We start from the raw sequence: 16,538 nt of genomic DNA, 5'->3' as shown, positions 1-16,538 counted from the left end.
AGCTCTTCCTTTCCATGGAAACTCCACCAGCCCTTGCAGCTCTCCTCAGTGACTGGAAGTGCTCCACCACCACGGAAGCACGTTGATACCCAGAGTTCATTATTTACCTTCAGGTCCTTCAGTACTGCACAGTTTAAAAATGTTCTATCCCCTGAACAGTCCAAGCTTCACCTTTCTAGGCACTTTTTCAAGATGGCCAACCTAAAGCGTTTTTTTCAAAAACAAACAAACAAAAAAAACCCAACCAAAAACCCAAACATCCTTTTTCTGATTCCCAAATTTACCGTCCTTCACAGAGCTCTCACGTTCTCTTTTTGTGTACTAACGAGCCTGGGCGCCCCTTGCCAGAGGATTCCTGCAATCTCTCCCTTCCCTGACAGAGCTGAGGTGACATTGCCACAGGTACAGCCCTACGACTGCTCCATCTGCTGGGTGGCAGTACTGCTCTCCAACGCAGAGAACGTCTGCGAGAGTATCTGGTCTACTTATTGTAGGCTATTTTCCATCCAGATAGTAACGATCAAATTATTGCCTCCCACTGTTTCCAGAGAGGAAGCAGGGTGCTGAACAACTTAATCTGCCCTGGGAACACATACTGCATGTGTATGCTATGAGGTGTTACTATTAAGGTTATGACAAAAAGAGCTGGGAAGACCTCTCGGAGCAAGCTGCTAAACGCAGAGCCTACAGGCTGTACTACACAATTCCTTAACTCATCTCAGTGCGCAACTCCCCGATAACCTAACCAAATAAAGGTGTAACGGCTGCCATCCTTTTTCCCTCTAGCTATGCATCTCTACCCTCTGTCTAGCGATAATACTGGGATTTATCACATTTCTTAGAGATTCAGCTCACTTAGCTGGCAATGGACTCGTTTTTTCTGCCTGCGTATGGACAGGTGGGGAGTTACTTCATGCTGAATCCATTCCCTGTAAGGTCAGACAAGCAGCAGTGACAGAGCACTGGGGCAAGAGAGACCACAGCAGCCTCCTGCTAGGCTGCTGTCATGCTGCCTAACTGGTTTCTGAGCTGTCCTACACGCTGCAAAGTCAGCCTTCGGTCCCACAAGAGAAGGAAAAATGCTTTTGTCTCTTCTTTGTTTTCACTGATTACAAAAGGAAGCTCTAAAAAAGTGTGTGTCACTGGGGAGGAGATTAAATACATTTCTTCGTGGTTGTTAGAAATTCAGACCTTTGTTAGCCTGCTGTTCTGGAGAGCTCTCTAGTAGCTCGCCAGACAGAGCAAGCAGGATTATGATGTCAAACAAAGTAAGTGTAACATCTTCTAGGAGGAGAAACCAATACGTTCAGACGGATTTCACATTTTTAATGGTTTTGATTATTTTCTATTTAGCCTGCCTGTCTGAACCTCCTAGGAGAAATGTACAGTAGACACTGTTTAATGTGCAGAGATACACATTCCTGCAGAAAACACCCCACCCAACTCGCTCGTTTAGAAACAGTAAGAGAAGAACATGAGGGACAAAGGAAAACCAGGCTGAACTACTGGGTGTCTATTGCATCACTTTTTCCTCTACAAGGTGGGAGAAACTGTGACTGGCAAACAGTGCTGCATTCATCTTCACTCTGGTTAGACACAAATGCAGTGCTGCTTTCAAAACTCAGAGCGGGCAGCAGCACAGTAGTTGCATATGGTGCTTGAAAAGTTTTGTAATTATTTTTCCATAACTCGATTAAGAAGAATGTCTTGGATCGCTCACTGTGCAAGCGTACACGTTCCTCGGGAAACCTTGTAACAGAAAAAGGTGCTAAGAATGAGCTATTCCAGTGCTGAACTGATGCTAAGGAACGACTGGAGCCACAAGTATTCTTGATATCCGTGATATACTAAAAAGCCCATACAACGGAAGCTATTATTTTTCCTGCCTCTCCCTTGTGCCCTTCCTCCCAGTTTCTTGCAATATGGGCAAAGTAAGTTTAGCAATGTTATTCTACGGGCACAAGAGGCAAGGCAGCACTGACCTCTCGCCTGACCAGCACTGTTGAGTGGGATGTACAGAGGTGGCATAAAACCTTCCCCTGTCAGGCAGGAACCGAACGCCACGGCAGCGCCGAATGACAGAATTCAGCCGTGAATTTGCCTGCTTTGGGAGGGGGGCCGTGGTCGGCCCGCTGCGGCTGATGGCGCGGCCTACGCCCAGCGGCACGCAGGGGCGGCGGGGTTCCCCCAGCCCTCGGAAGGCACCCGGGGAGCCAGGCCCGGCGCAGCAGCGGTGCGCGGGCGCCATCAGCACCGCGGAACGCAGCACCCCGCAGACGGCTGCGAGCTGTCCCGACACGGCCGCGGCGGAGGGTCGCCGTCAGCCCTGCCCCGCCCCCCCTCGGTGGGCTGCTGGCCACAGCGGCCCGCTTGCCGGCCACACGGGGCGGGCGCTGAGGCGGCCGAGCCCACCCCTCACGGGCAGCCGTGCCGGCCCGCGCTGAGGTAAAGCGGCGCGAGCTGCGGCCTCCGCTGCCCGCGAGGAGCCAGGTCACGGCGCGGCGCCCGCCCGCCGGCGCTCGGCTGCCACCAAGCCCGCGTGCCCCTCGCCTTCGCCGACGGGGCTTCTCGCCCGTCTCTGTTACGAGCTCCTAGGCACGGGCTGTAGTAGAAGACACACGGCACAGGCCTGTCCCCGTCCCAGCCAGCGGCCCGCACCGCCTCCCCCTGCGGGCAGCCCCCGGGGCTGGGCCGGTGAGAACCAGCGTCAACTGCGGCTGGGCCGGGCCGGGCGGCGCCACCGGAGCGTTCCTCTGCAAGGGAGAGAAACACCCTCACATAGCGGCTCGTTGGTCTAGGGGTATGATTCTCGCTTAGGGTGCGAGAGGTCCCGGGTTCAAATCCCGGACGAGCCCAACTTTTTTTACCGGTTTTTTTTTTTTTTGCCCCTCGCAACAGCCTTAATCCTTCCCCGCCCCGCTCGGCCACCGCCGCGCTCCCCGGGCACGCAGCGGAGGCTCCCGCAAGCAGCGAAGGGACGCGGGCAGGACGTATCATGAGACACGGTCCTTTTTAACGCGCGGAAGAAGCGCTGGTAACCCACACGGCAGGGCTCACCCTCCTGCCGTGCGCCCCCACTTCACCCCGCTCGCCGCGCCGCTGCCCCGGCCTCTCCCCGGCCCCCGCAACCCCACTGTCGTGCCGCCCAGCACGGCGCTGCCCCCCGGCCCCTTCCCCCCAGCCCACACTCCCGCTGCGGGCGGGCCCGAGGAGCCCAGGCAGAAAAGCGCAGGCGGGCACCGCGGCGGCAAAAGGGGAGGCGCTGCTGCGCCCCCTTTTCTCAGCGGGCTCGTCCGGGATTTGAACCCGGGACCTCTCGCACCCGAAGCGAGAATCATACCCCTAGACCAACGAGCCGCTCTCCCTTGCCTCCTCCCCAGCATACTATTTCATTCACTTCCCGCCTCCTCCCGCCCAGCACTACCCACCCCCTGCTGGCGCCTTCGTAGGTCTGTCCTCCCCCCCACCAGACTCCCAATGGTTCCGCCCACCGCTTCGGAAGACACCATTCTTCTCCCTTACTGCGCAGGCTGATGCTGTTTCTCCTGCCTCTCCGCCCCCCCTCCGCCCGCGCCAGGGCAGCCCGTGGCATCGCCCTTCCCCCGACCCCTACGGCTCCGCTTGGTAGAGACGATTCCGAGTGCCGGGGTGGGGGGGTGCGGGTGGCGGGCCTCGTGGCGCCCCCCGTGCAGATACCGCTCCTGCGCTCTTCCGAGGGGCGGAGGAACGGCCCCCCCCCTCCCGTCCCGGGCTCGTGCGGGCCGCGCGTGCCGGGCAGGCACGGCCAGCGGGGCTCGAAGCCGGGCGCGCTCATTCTCAGCGGATGGGCAGGGGGGAATGGGGGACACACAGACACACGCACACACATACACCACCACCCCGCACCCCCCACCCCCCCCAACAGCTTTGGTTTCTCCCGGCCGCGCTGTGCGGAGCCATGAGGCGCTGCCGCCCCGCTGAGGTGTGCGGGGCCCTGCGGCCCTGTGGGGTCGGGGAGGGGGGCTACACACCTATGGACGTGTGCCAGTGCCTCGGGGTCCTCTCCTGGCAGCCCCCGAGCGGGTGAGGTGAGGGCCTGTGGGGCGGCCGGGCCTGTGGCAGGCAGGCCGTGGTCCCCTTCCAGCCAGCGGCCCCGCGAGTGGCCGTCGGGGGCCGCCAACGGCTGCAGGGGAAGGGGCCTAACACAGCAAAGGGCCTCGGGCTCTGGGAGAAGTGCCTCGGTCTGGGGAGTGTTTCTCGAGCTGGGGCCCAGAGGCGGCAGTGGCATTGCCTTCCTTCTCTGAAGCTGCGGCTCTGCCTCCTGCTTTGTCCCTGCCGTGCGATATCCTGCTAATGCCCACTGTCACCCCCGTGGGTCCCCCTCGTGTTTCCACACCTCTGTACCGGCTTCCCTGGCATCCCAGATCTTAAAAACCCCTGTTCTACCAGTAATTGCTCTCAGTCCTTACCCATCTAACACTCCTGTGGCTCATACAGTGTTAACATAGTCCAATCAAAAAATAACCATAAAACCAACATCCCGACCAAACACAACAGCAGCAGTCTCCTCGCCCGCCCCCCCCAATTTAAAGGTCGTCTAGCCTTGAAGTTTGTGCTTTTACTTTTTTTTTTTTTTTTAATTTTTCACGCACCAGCCACACCAAAGGAACTGCATAAATTACATCAGATTTTTCTTGCTGAGGGCATTTCCCTGTTCGACCATTATTGCTTTTACACCTGACCTTACACACCCCAAACTAACCAATGTGACAGATGTAAATGGTGTGAATAAGTGCCCCCGCCCTATACACCCAGCCAAGCTGTGATTTACGTTTCAGTCAAAACTTTTTGACTCTGTATGCCTCATGGATACAAGACCACGCTGCCCAAGCCAATGTTTTGTGATAGTATGGATGGGGTCAGGATACACCCCCACATGTATTCTCTGCTTTTGCAGTGTCACAATGCTAATGCTGGCCAAGGACTTTTCTAAAATCCCCTCTCACTTGGCCTGCTAACGGAGCAAGGTTTGTGTGCCCCTGAGCAAGCATCGCCCTGAGAGGGATGTGTGCACGCCTTCAGCTTTTTTTCCTGCAACTTGTAAAGCCACCAAGGGCAAAGATGGTGATGCAACTTCTGGCACAGAAAATCTCTAAACTGTTGATCGCCGGAAGCTGGGAAATCTCACAGGAAGGATCACTGTGTGTTGCCTTGGATTTTTACGCTTCCCCTGAGAAAGGATGCTGTTGGAGAAATGGCACTAGGCTAGATGGCTTTGCTTTCTTCTGTTCCTAGATACCTGATACCTGCAGGGCTGCGGCAGAGTGTAGCTGTCTCCAGTGCCACTGCTTGCCCCCAAGAACACGTTTCTTTGTTGATTAAGCACATCAGTTACTGCTGTTCCCAAACAATAAAAAATATCACAAATTAAAATTGAATGTTAAACTGTTCCAATGGCAGCGGAAATCCCACCTCGATTTTGCCTGCTGCTACCAGCTTTCTCCATCCTTCCTCAGGCTCCTTCATCTCCCCAGGAGGAAACACACAGATTTTAATTTGGTTTGGTTTTATTCCGCCATTTATTTCTTCTGCTTCTCCCTTGGATTTCCATTCCCTTGCTTGGGACACACATACTCATTCTCTAAACAGGCACACATATATCTATATATACAGTAAGGCACAATCACTCACATCCAGATGGGACAATGAAGAAGAAACAGGGTACAGTGAATGATTGCAGCCTGCCCTGGAATACAAGCTCTAACAAACAGATTAAAATGGATTCAAAGGCAACAATGCTCCACAACATGGCTCAAAAGGATGTGGGGGTTGTGTTTGCCAACAAGCCCATGCTACGCAGGAAGGTCAGCACCGCTGGCTCTCAGCAAATGACACCTCGGTGCTCTCACCCGGGAGAAAGAAAGGCAGGGCACAGAGCCACTTCTTTCCTTGCCATTTTAGAGCTGGTGAACAGAAAGGGGATATCCCTTAAAACCATCAGGTCTGTAACACTGCTGTGTTGCGAAGTCCACTCAAGGACAGGTGTGGGCTGTGTTGTGTAAAATGCTTGTGCCTCACCGGACAGACAGGGACAACCTGAGCCTCCGACTCTTCTCAGCCGAACATGTGCCAGGAGGAGCTCTGTGATGGATGAAGAGGAGCTGGCTGGTTCCACCACTGGTCTCTGTAGCTGCGTCTGTGTTGCTGGGTGCTAGGTGGCTGGCAGCAGGTTCAGGCACTGGCCCCTGACCATTCACAGCACCTAACAGCTAGCTGACGCCTTGGCTCTGCTTTTGGCAAGACTGGCTCACTGTCTCCAGCGAGCCCAGGCTTGTCCACAGCTCCATGACACACTGTGGACATGAGCCCCATGGGCTTGAGCCAGAGCAGCTTTTCCAGAGTTGCAGATACAGCTTCAAGCACTACTGTCAGGAAACTGGTCAGAAGAGGGTATGTTATCTTTCCCCAGATAACTTGTTGGGAGCAACACATACTTTCCAGGTGTAAAAACTTTTTTTTGGCTTAGCTAGACCTATGACTTAACTGGTACCCCATGAGTGAATGCAAATCTAGTACAACGCCTGAGTACTTAGGGGGGACTGGCTATTTGACCTTCACCAATTCATATTCAGTCAGGCCCTACGACTGGGAACTCAGCCATCTAAGACCTCTTCTTTGACCTACATAAAATTAATTTGACCTACATAAAATTAATCGACTGTTTCCAGTAAGCTAGGATGCCTTCTATCATGAGTAGCACTCAGTGGCCACTCACTGAAAGTTTCAAAAAAGAATCAAAAGATTGGATAGGGTCTGGAAATGAGACAGACTGATGGACATGTGGGCCTTCTAAATCTGGACCAGAGCTCACACCTCGATAAGAAAACTTGCCCGGCTGGCCTACGCAACACACCTTTTCTGTGCATCAAATCTGTTGGTTGTTACTTTCCACCAGCACTAAAAACAACCCAAAGTTGAAGCACACAGAAAAATTTCTTACCATGTCTGGCTGTTTCACAGATCACTTTGAAGTATTTGAAGAATAATTCAAAGGGATTTTATGCTTTATGAACAATATCCTAAGAGTTTTCTCCATGTTCAAGGTTCACATTGTCTGCCACACGGCATATATGGAGAAAACATATGTTTTCCTACTGTTAAAACATTATTTACTGAAATTTGAAACTCCAACATTTTTCAAAAGAAGCTATCAAAAAGGCACCGTACATGTATGTATGTAAGTGATTAACTTCATCTAAGACCAATGCAGGGGAGAAGAAAAAGACATTTTGGAGCAGGATGAAGGAGCAGAGGGACCAGGAGTGATGGTGGCTGTCGACCCCAGGACAGCGTGTATCAGGTCTCTCAGGCCGCGAATATCACCAAGGAACATCAGCCAACACCTCAGTTTTGAACTCTGAAGCGACTGCAAGCCAGTCTCTTGTTCCAACTGTCCCAGAGTATGATGGTGCAAAGCAGAGAGCCAGCAAGCAGCCACTCAGCTCCGGTATGCATCTGGACCTCGGGGGACATTCGTATTCTGCTCCTCTCCAGCCACTGAAGGTTTTCCAGTAGCTTCCACCTTGATTGAGTTAGATACTCCTATTCACATGTTAAGTCTCCTGTGCCCTGATTGGGTGTATCCTTTTGAGAGGGGAAAAGTAAGGAAATTATGAAAAATAATCATGGCTTTAAGTAAATACAGTACTGGGGGCTCCGTGACCTGGGAGTACTGCAGTAGTTTCCATACCAGGAGGCAAACGCCAGGTGCAGCCTGAGCCCCAGCCCGCCACCTTCAGTCGCTCCTTGCCAAACCAAGGAGGCATTTGAAGAGAGGACAGGTGGTTGAGGTGGAATGAGATATTTCCTCAGGCATCTGTGGCTACGTTATCGGTGGTTAGAGAACACATAAGAAGCTACATGGAACAAACCCCTGCTTTAGCCAGTAGAAATTCTCTTTTATTCCAAGCGGCAGAGGCCTGTGTTTGCCTGCTTCCAGAGCTGATCATGAAACTGGTATATGTGCAAACACTATTTTTGCTGGCAAAGCTAACAAGCTATAAACACACATATATAGAAAGAATATATATTTATGCATGTATATATACAAAGTGTGCACACATACACATGTAAGGAGGCATCCTGGGATAGTATATACATGGTTACCGCTGGGGAAAAGTCCTTTCAAATGGCTTTCAAAACAGCAATCAAGCAGGGTGCCTGGTCAGCAAAGCTTCTCTGTTTTACTGAACCCAGAATCAGCTTTGCTGCTTCTCCATCCTCTCTCTCTGTACCACCACCCAGGAGGGCTGGTTGTTTTACATACCCTGCCTTGCAGCCTCTGCAGGCCTCACATTTGATACTTCTGCGGTGTGGGAAGCAGCAAAACATGTTGGTGTGCTCTGTCACAGTTGCCATTTTCATTAATAAACAAAACCTTCTGGTATTTTAGGAGCCATTATCATGCCAACCCAGCTTACCTGTGCGTCACAGTTACACTGTGCCCTTCTCCGGCCTGCCTGACGATGAAGGCTCATTGACAGTCTCTAAGCCTACTGCGTCCTGCAGCGGTTCAGGGGCCAGTGGTGTTTCTTCAGTGTTTGACATTCCCTCTGCATCTGTGCTCTCAGTGGTCTCCTTTGCTTCTGCATCAGCTTCTTCCTTCTCCTTGTCCCCCTTTTCCTGTTCACAAGCACTGCCTGGCTGCTCTTCTCCCTGGGGACCCTCACACACCTTCTCCTTGTTTCCAGAGGGAGGCTGGAGAGAGTTCTCCTCCCCTGGGGCACCACAACATCCTTCCTCCTCCTTTGTCTCTGCTGCGTTACTCTTGCAAGGAGTCATTTCATCTGCCTGTTTTTCTCCTTTTTCTTCATCTTCTGATCTGCTGGATCCTCTCCTTGATGGGGGCTTCTCATCAGACCCTGTCTGGTTTTTTTGCTCTTTACTCCCTGTTCCTGCCTCTGTCTTGCCCTTGGGCCCAAACACCTCATCCCCATCTTCCTTGGCACCATTTTCTGGAGAGGAGATGTTGACCCCTAAATCTTCCCCATCTCCGTACTCCGACAGAGATCTTCGGAACTTCCTGGATGGAGGCCTGCGCTTTATCGAGCCCCGCGTCCGCACCTTGGAGGCAGGAAAAGCAGACATTGAAGCAGTCAAGAAAGTGGTACTAGAAAGCAGGAAAGCACAACAGAGGAAAATACCATGGGAAACTTGATTGCTACCCAGGTGGCCTCACTTATCCTGCTCTGCCACTGAAAGGTAAGGAGAAGAGTGCTCCCTGCCACTGAGAGACTACTTTATAGGACAAGCAACTCTGTATATGTGTGCCTTCTTTCCTTCTGTAAAGATGGTGCCAGAGATTATCATCCCAATTTAAACTGTTGCTCCTTGGCCAGGTTAGACCCTAAACCCAAGGATGCTGCATTCATTTCACAAATGCTCCTGACTGGATGTCTCAGCCTTTCCTACTCTTGGCCATTTGGAGGTTGAGGAAGGAGTCTGCACTCCAGCTGATGATGGTGAATGCAGGTTACAGCTCCCCACTGAAGCGCTGAGCACTCCGTGGGGACATCTGCCAAACTTTCGTGCTCTGCAGGGCTCCCTAAACTGCACCTCAGCCACCTTTGACGTTTGCTGGCACAGGGCACCACCTCCACACAGCGCTCCTTGCCCAGGTACCAGCCACCCTGTTACCGCTGAGCTGAAGTGACTGGGTCCTGCCACTTCACGCCTTCCCTTTACCCACTGGGGCAGGAAGGCTGCTGGAGCTGCTGGAGCACGAAGCTCCGCATGCAGGTGGGCAGAGAGGAGACTCCACAGAGCTACACTGAAAGGCTGTTTCAAACCCAACGCGTAGATCTCCCTTGGCCACAAGTGCACACTATTATGGCAGGGCTGAGGGCTACAGCCTCCTCTTCCTCTTCATCTCCACCCGAGAAGCAAACCTTTTCATGCTGTAATGGAGAGATCCCAGCACGTACCCTACCTTGTTGTAGCATTGCAGCTGAGTGCCTTCTGGGGGTTGATCGAAACTGACTGGCGTCTCGTTGGCTTCAGCAGGCTGGGACTGAATCCCCGGGCTGCTGGGTGTTGAGGGAGGGGTGCTGAACGGAGAAACCAGGGGTTTCAGACCAGGGCTTTTGGGAGATGCTCCCGGCAGCAGAGCAGCTGGAGCAAAAGCCAGATTGGCCTGCAAAGAAAAATCCCTGTCACAGGCGTGTGTGACACCAGCGTGTACTACAGGCAGTAACCACATGGAGGACACTTGCTCTTGCCACGGGAGCGGCCACATCTCAGCTGTCACAACCCACATACCTTCTGGTTATGGGTCTCTCCTGGTGACACTGTCAACAAACAAGTCCGGGCAGAGAAGTTATGACTGGACGTTTGCCCTTCCCCAGTAGCTGGATCTCAAGACATGTCCCTTTGTCATCATGAGGCCTTTTGGGATTTTCCAGTGACCCAGCCAAGCCAGCACAGTCTACAGTGGCCGAGCCACAAGAAAGTCTGAACAACCAGCCAGCAATCACCTTAAGATTTAAACCATCCCTGTGTGTGCCCAAGCGGACCTCACATTTTCCACCCTGATCTGTGGGTCTTCTGAATGATCTGCGCAGTCGGGAGGAGTGAAAAGATGATGGAAAGAAGCGAGCGTGTGATTAACTGTGGCAAAACACTTCCTGCTGGTCTGTCACTAAGAAGCAAATGTCCTTGGGTATGTTAAGAGGGACGGTGCTATGAATAGGCTTATGTTGTGTCCGGGCAGCCAGGAGGCATTCAGCTCTGGGGTCGCACGTGCTGCCAGGGGAGGCAGCTGGCAATGGCAGAGCACTATGTCTCCAGGCTATTGAGTGCTGAGCTGCCTCCTTAGCGTAAATCAGGCTCACAAAGAGATACAGAAAGGGCAAGAGGCACTGGGCGTGTTTGCGTGTAACTGGGGGAATCGGGGCGAGGGATGCACAGAGCTTCTAGGCACACGCAGGAGAGTGCCGGAGCCCGGAGCACACTGCCCGCTGCCAGGACCATAGCTGTGCTCAAGGCCAGCTCCCTGGCAGGGTGCAGGTGACAGTTTGATTTAGACTGCCGTGAAGAAAGAGCTGGAACACGTCTCAGCCAAGGTTTCTCTCACTTTCTCTTGCAAACTGCATTTAAACTGAGGCTCCTGCCGCTGCTGCCTACTTGAGCTGTGGCTGCAGCCGTGCCCCTGTCCAGCCACGTTCCTCCGCAGATCCAGATGATCCCGACCGATACAGTGACCTGCCTATGGATGTGCCTGAGGATCGCTGGACTGTTTCTGACACTGGTTACCATTACCAGACCTGCTCGGCCTCCTTGTTTGTTTATTGTGGGACTGGGCCCTCACTGGTGAGGCCACTGCCCTGCTTACCTAGCTGTCACCCTTGGCTCCTGGGTCCCCTTCCCCTGTGGCTGCTCCACAAGAGAAGCAGCTAGGACAAATGCCAATCTGTTTTAATTTGCTGGGGCAGCCGTGTGGGCTCTTCCAGGACCTACCTGCAGCTTTTCAATCATAGGAGAGCTTTTCACCTTGACCTTGGGAATGGGGCATGTGTTTGGAGACCGCTTCTGCAAAACAAAATGAAACATGAAAAAGTCACAATAAAGTAGGTGAAAAAGAGGAAATAGAGTGAAGGCAGAAAACTTGGAAGAAGTAAGAACAAAGTGCTAGTAGGGGAGCAAATAAAGCCTCATATAGTGCCTTCACACAAAAGTTTGCTTTCTTCTTTCCTGACCCTGCTCCCCTTTTCTCCCCTTTTGTTATCTAGCCATCCTAGGGCTCTACATACATGTATCTTTCCTCTGGGAGAAAAGGTGATTATCTGCTTTCTGGCTCACGTATCTGAGTTAGGTGAGGTGTAATGGCTCAGCTGCTACATGGCCTTCATTAAGGTATCTAACCTATGACACAGACTGTTACTATTTCAGGACCAGGCAGATTAAAATTCTGCCTTTTAAAGGGTACAAGCCTTAACATCAGTAAACATTGTGAACTTTTTGTGATGGGAAAGATTTTCTGCCACCATTTGACTAACAGAGTTAAAGGGTATCCAATTAGTATGGGCCAGAAAGGCCTAAGTGGCCAGAAAGGTAGAGCTATGAAAGGCTGACAACAGTTTGAGAGAGTGACAGCATTGCTTAGAGAAGGGGCACATTGCTTTTTTTCAGGTCCAAAGGAAAAGTAAAGTATCTAAGGTTTTAAAGCTCATGCTCCTTTGTCATGGAGGCGGCAAGAGCTTGTAGCCATCAGAAAAGGACAAAGAACAACCTCCTTGCTAAGGGCAGGTGACAATGTGAAATTTGGTGGGTAGACCTCGTACCCTGAAACACAGAAGTGACTAGAAACGTCCTGAGCGTAAACTTTAGTGAGTAGCAGCCAGCTTACTTGGATCAGCTCACTCAAGGGTGCTGTATGGAGGACACCTCAAGACAATATTCTGTGGGTACTGCTGACAAAATCGCTCTTCACTCTGGATTAATTATTCACTTTTTCTGAAGAAGGAAAAATCTCAAGAGCAGAGCCATTATGTCATTATACTCAAACCTCTAGAGCTCATCTGAAGGCAACAGCATGGATGCCTCCTGTGCTAAGTGCTGTTAAAATCTTGTAAATGCCAGCAATTACTGCTTTAAAATGCTTGAAAAGATAGCATCTGGGTGGATCTTCCAGTGCTCTAAGGGTAAAACCAAAAGCAGCAGAAATGGGATGTGTATCCATGCTACAGGAGTAGGTAACAGCACAGAGCTGCCTCCGAGGCAGTACATGCACATGAGCAGGGGAAGGTTTGATGCTGCGTGGTAGATGTCTTTTGCTGCACAGCCTGACCTCTCTGATACCTCCAAGCTCATGTCTCAGAAGAGAACAGGTTGCAGAGAGGAGAGACCTTGTCCCCTTATTAAATTGATACTCACTTGCTCATCATTGTTGCTTGTCTCACTTTTGTGGGAATACAATGGAAGGGAGCATGGTGGTTTCCTCCGAGTTGGCTTATGTGGTGGCACCTAAGAGAAGGAAACAACCACCTCAGCAGCAGGAATTTTTTTTGAAAAAGGAAGTGAAATTCAAGCACAAAAGGGTATGATCTGTAAGTGACCTGCTTGGATGGCAGAGCTCAGCTCGCCTAAAGGAGTCATCCAAAGGCAGCACAACAACCAGCATGCTAGGTGTGCTTGTAGCATCTTGAACCTGATCCTCATGTTGTAAAAGCAGTCTGTATCTCTTTCCACAGTGTGGACTGTGACACTTCAGGCTTTGTGAAAAGGACTCTCTTCTAAGCTGTGGACGGTGGAGAAGCCTTCCCAGAAGCTTCATCTTGAAAGCATCCTGCTGGAAACCCCCTCACACTGGAATAGCTTGTTATTGTTCTCTTTCCTGTATTACCAGGATTTCCTTTCAATAAGCCTTAGCTCCCTACCTGGTTTGGGATTTTCCTATTTTGTTTCTGATGTATTTTAGGGGCAAAAAGGGGAATTAAGACTTTTTCAGCATGCCCTACAGCCCCATTCATTTCTCTCTAATGAAGAAGAGAGGCTTGCAGAGACAAGTCCTCAGCTGTAACCTTTAATGTGATGAGAAACAGATTCTCCAGGGGAGAAGAAACAAGGCAACTTAATGGCAAAGACACCAGTTCCTTCTGAATGTTGTCAGGCTCTCCTAGTATGAGAGTGCTCACTAGGAAGGAAAAGATGCATAGCACAGCACCTATAGAGTTGCTGCTTCATAACCATTGCTCTGGTCTTGAAGCCAAGCTGTCTCTTGAAGCTGTCTCTATTTTTATGCCAGGGTTGTAGTCTCCTGCCAAGCTGTTAACACACTTTTTATGTGTTAACAGACAAAATATTCGGATAATATTGTGGATCTTGGATAATATCCACAATATAATATTTGGATAATTTTGTTACCTTCTAACAGGCAGGCATGTGAAAAGTTGGATTATGGTGTCTTTGCCTTCTGTAGAGTTGGCTGTCTTGGAGGACCTGTGGACTTGATGTCACTTAACTTCTGGTGGTGCTGCACCCAGCCATGGCAATGCTGCATCTCTAAGCAGCCGAGGGCAGCCCCGCCCTTACCCTTATGTCATGCTAGGAAGCAATAATGTCATGTCTTACTGAAACACCACCCTTTTGCAACCATGAAATGCTGCACTGTGCCACAGTGAATATGTCAGGGGTTCCCTGGCTGATAGGTTCCCCTTTGCTGGTGTGGGTCAAGCAAGGGTTAAAGACCATCCACTCAGCCATTAATCTGAGGCCAGCTTGAGAAAGCCAACGGGGAAGTGACAGATGGCTTGGAGAGAAAAGACAGGAAACTTTGTCCTCTGTCTCTGGAGAAAATGAGTTTCCCCCCACTGTAAGGCCTCTCCACACTGCCTTGGCTGGGGAGCAGCAGAGGACTGCAGATAACACCAGAGAGGTCTGGGAACTTGCTGCCTTCTGTAGGGTGAGGAGCTCAGTGCAATTAAATCCCATACCTTCAAACGAGAAAATGACTGTAATGGGATTGATGGAGTGGTGCGTTGGTGACTAGAGGGGGGGGGGCGGGGAAGTGTTTGGGAAGAGATTGCTTATTCCCATCCCAGGACTCAGCTGTGGGAATGCTAACCTCTGATAGACAGTGGCCTGCCAGCTGTACAGGACAGAGGTCACCACTGCATTCAGCTGAAGACAGGAGGGGTGACAGAGAGGATTCCTTTAGGCCCAGCCTGGGACATGCAGAAATCAGCTGAGCAGCAGAAGGCAGCAGTTGTTTTAAAGGAGCACCCACTGACTGTAGAGGGCCACCAGTAGACATTACCTCTTCTAAAAAAGTGCATAATGATACAGGGGGCTCTCCTAAAACGCCACCCTCTATACATAAACATTCTGACTTTCTTCCCAAGAGAGGTATTCTACTGTTTCGCTTATCTGGTGAAAGACAGCTTGTGAGGTAATGCTTGGCATAGTGGGCTTTCAATAAAATAAAGTTTCAGCATGATAGAGATAGGCACAGAGTCTGAAATGCCATTGGGAAGAGGTAATGAGAGCAAGTAAAAAGACAACTTTCTCTCAGACCAGTACAGAAGGAATTACCTGGAGGAAACCTTCTTTTGTGAACAAGGTGCTGGTGACCTGCCACTGGCTTCTACACTGTGTAATCTGTTGTTTGCTTTCTTTTTTCTATGGCTCAATATCAGCTATTTTATTACTCATTATTACGCTTTGCCCACAAAATCCAGCCCAGTTAATACATGCATCTCTGTCTGCTACTGTTAGGTATATACATGTCCCCTACCAAGCTTTACAGTGTCTCAGTTACAGTGCCTAGTTGTCCTGAGGTATGGCTCTACCAAAACACTTGACCACAAGCCAGTAATGCATGGAACATGCCATCACAGCTTGCATTGCCCTAGGAGACAATCCTTTGCAAAGTTTCAAAATCAAGGTGGATTCATGCTTAGATGCTCTAACTTCTACGGGCGGAGGCAAGTACCGCATTTCACACTTGATTACCTGCTGGCGGCTGCGGAGTTCCTTACCTCTTTTCCAGTGATATTGGCTGCTTGCTCTTTGAATTTCCCTGCTAGCTGAGCCACTGAGGGTGATGCCGACTTGTCCACCTCTGAATTGGTCTCTGCTGGCCTGTTCTGACAAATTGGGAGCAACAAGTTATGAGCAAAGGCTGCAAAAAGCAAGCAGGCTAGAGAGAAGCCTGCATATGTGTTATAAAGTTCAAGAGTAAGCAGGGACTTAAAGCAGAGTTTCTCACATCTGGCATCAATCATCCAGTCTTAAGAGCAAGAGGTTTGGGAAGACAGGACCTAGCAGCATTTGCAAATATCCCAGAAAACCAGTAATTCATGCAGGGCCTTTCAGCTCCAGCTGAAGAGCCTACACTCCATGTTTTTCTCTGGAAGAAAACTAAGTATTTCAAGCCAAGTGTCTGTTCCCTATCTTTTCCTCGCAGTGAGCAGATGGAACAGGGCAGTAAAGGATGTTCCCATGTACCTTCTCAGCCCTCCCATCCCTTTTTTACTGCCCTGATCACACGCACCCTTCCTTTTCCAGCGATTCTGCTGTGAGAAGCCGTTCCCTGTCCTTGCAGCAAGCCAGCATCTGCTTGGGGATGTCCCTGTGCTGTTCGGCTTTTTTGGCATTGAAATACTCAGGCAGTTGTGGGGGAGGGAGGAAATACCAGGGCTGAGAGAAGCTTCCCCTCCCCTGGGTCAACAGCAGGCTGAAAAGCAGGAGGCTCGCTGGAGACTGGATGGTGCAGCTCGTCCCACAGCACACAGCCCTAGTGCCATCCCACATTTCCCTTGTTTTCTTCACTATGTGTGTATCAAGCAATACGAGTAGAAAGCCTCGAAATCAAAGCTGATGAAAGGAAACCTTTGTTCTTCATCTCTAGTATCTGATGCCAGGGAAAACCGAACCAGAGGAATTGAGAACAACTAACCAACAATCCTTGTTTTGTTAGAGGTGGAGACCTCAAAACAACAAACCAGGCTACAAACCATCAAGGAACCTCACACCTCCTCTCCCTGCACCACTACCATGAACAC

At 50.9% G+C, this 16,538-nt stretch overlaps 1 protein-coding gene and 2 non-coding genes across 4 annotated transcripts in view; 1 reads left to right on the top strand and 2 right to left on the bottom strand.

Moving 5' to 3' along the window:
• The first annotated feature begins 2,783 nt into the window (after nt 1–2,783).
• On the top strand, nt 2,784–2,855 carry TRNAP-AGG. The gene has a single exon. It is a non-coding gene; the product is annotated as a tRNA-Pro (tRNA).
• Nucleotides 2,856–3,285: 430 nt separating this feature from the next.
• Nucleotides 3,286–3,357, bottom strand: TRNAP-CGG. The gene has a single exon. It is a non-coding gene; the product is annotated as a tRNA-Pro (tRNA).
• Nucleotides 3,358–5,539: 2,182 nt separating this feature from the next.
• RCSD1 (RCSD domain containing 1) overlaps nt 5,540–16,538 on the bottom strand; it is a 36,078-nt gene continuing 25,079 nt past the window's right edge. The window contains exons 2-7 of one of the 2 annotated variants that reach the window (XM_040582994.1): nt 15,513–15,620; nt 12,910–12,999; nt 11,494–11,565; nt 9,968–10,171; nt 8,460–9,102; nt 5,540–7,623 (exon numbers count right to left, since the gene is read on the bottom strand). In XM_040582994.1, coding sequence (XP_040438928.1) covers nt 8,473–9,102; nt 9,968–10,171; nt 11,494–11,565; nt 12,910–12,999; nt 15,513–15,620 — 1,104 coding nt within the window. In that variant the 3' untranslated portion in view covers nt 5,540–7,623; nt 8,460–8,472. Of the gene's footprint in view, nt 9,103–9,967; nt 10,172–11,493; nt 11,566–12,909; nt 13,000–15,512; nt 15,621–16,538 lie in introns of both variants that reach the window. The other variant, XM_040582996.1, reaches the window with a different exon arrangement.

This window comes from Falco naumanni, chromosome 2 (genome assembly GCF_017639655.2).
Source record: "Falco naumanni isolate bFalNau1 chromosome 2, bFalNau1.pat, whole genome shotgun sequence".
Classification (NCBI taxonomy): Eukaryota; Metazoa; Chordata; class Aves; order Falconiformes; family Falconidae; genus Falco; species Falco naumanni.
Note: the sequence above shows the minus strand (reverse complement) of the source record. Positions and strands in the feature narration are given on the sequence as shown.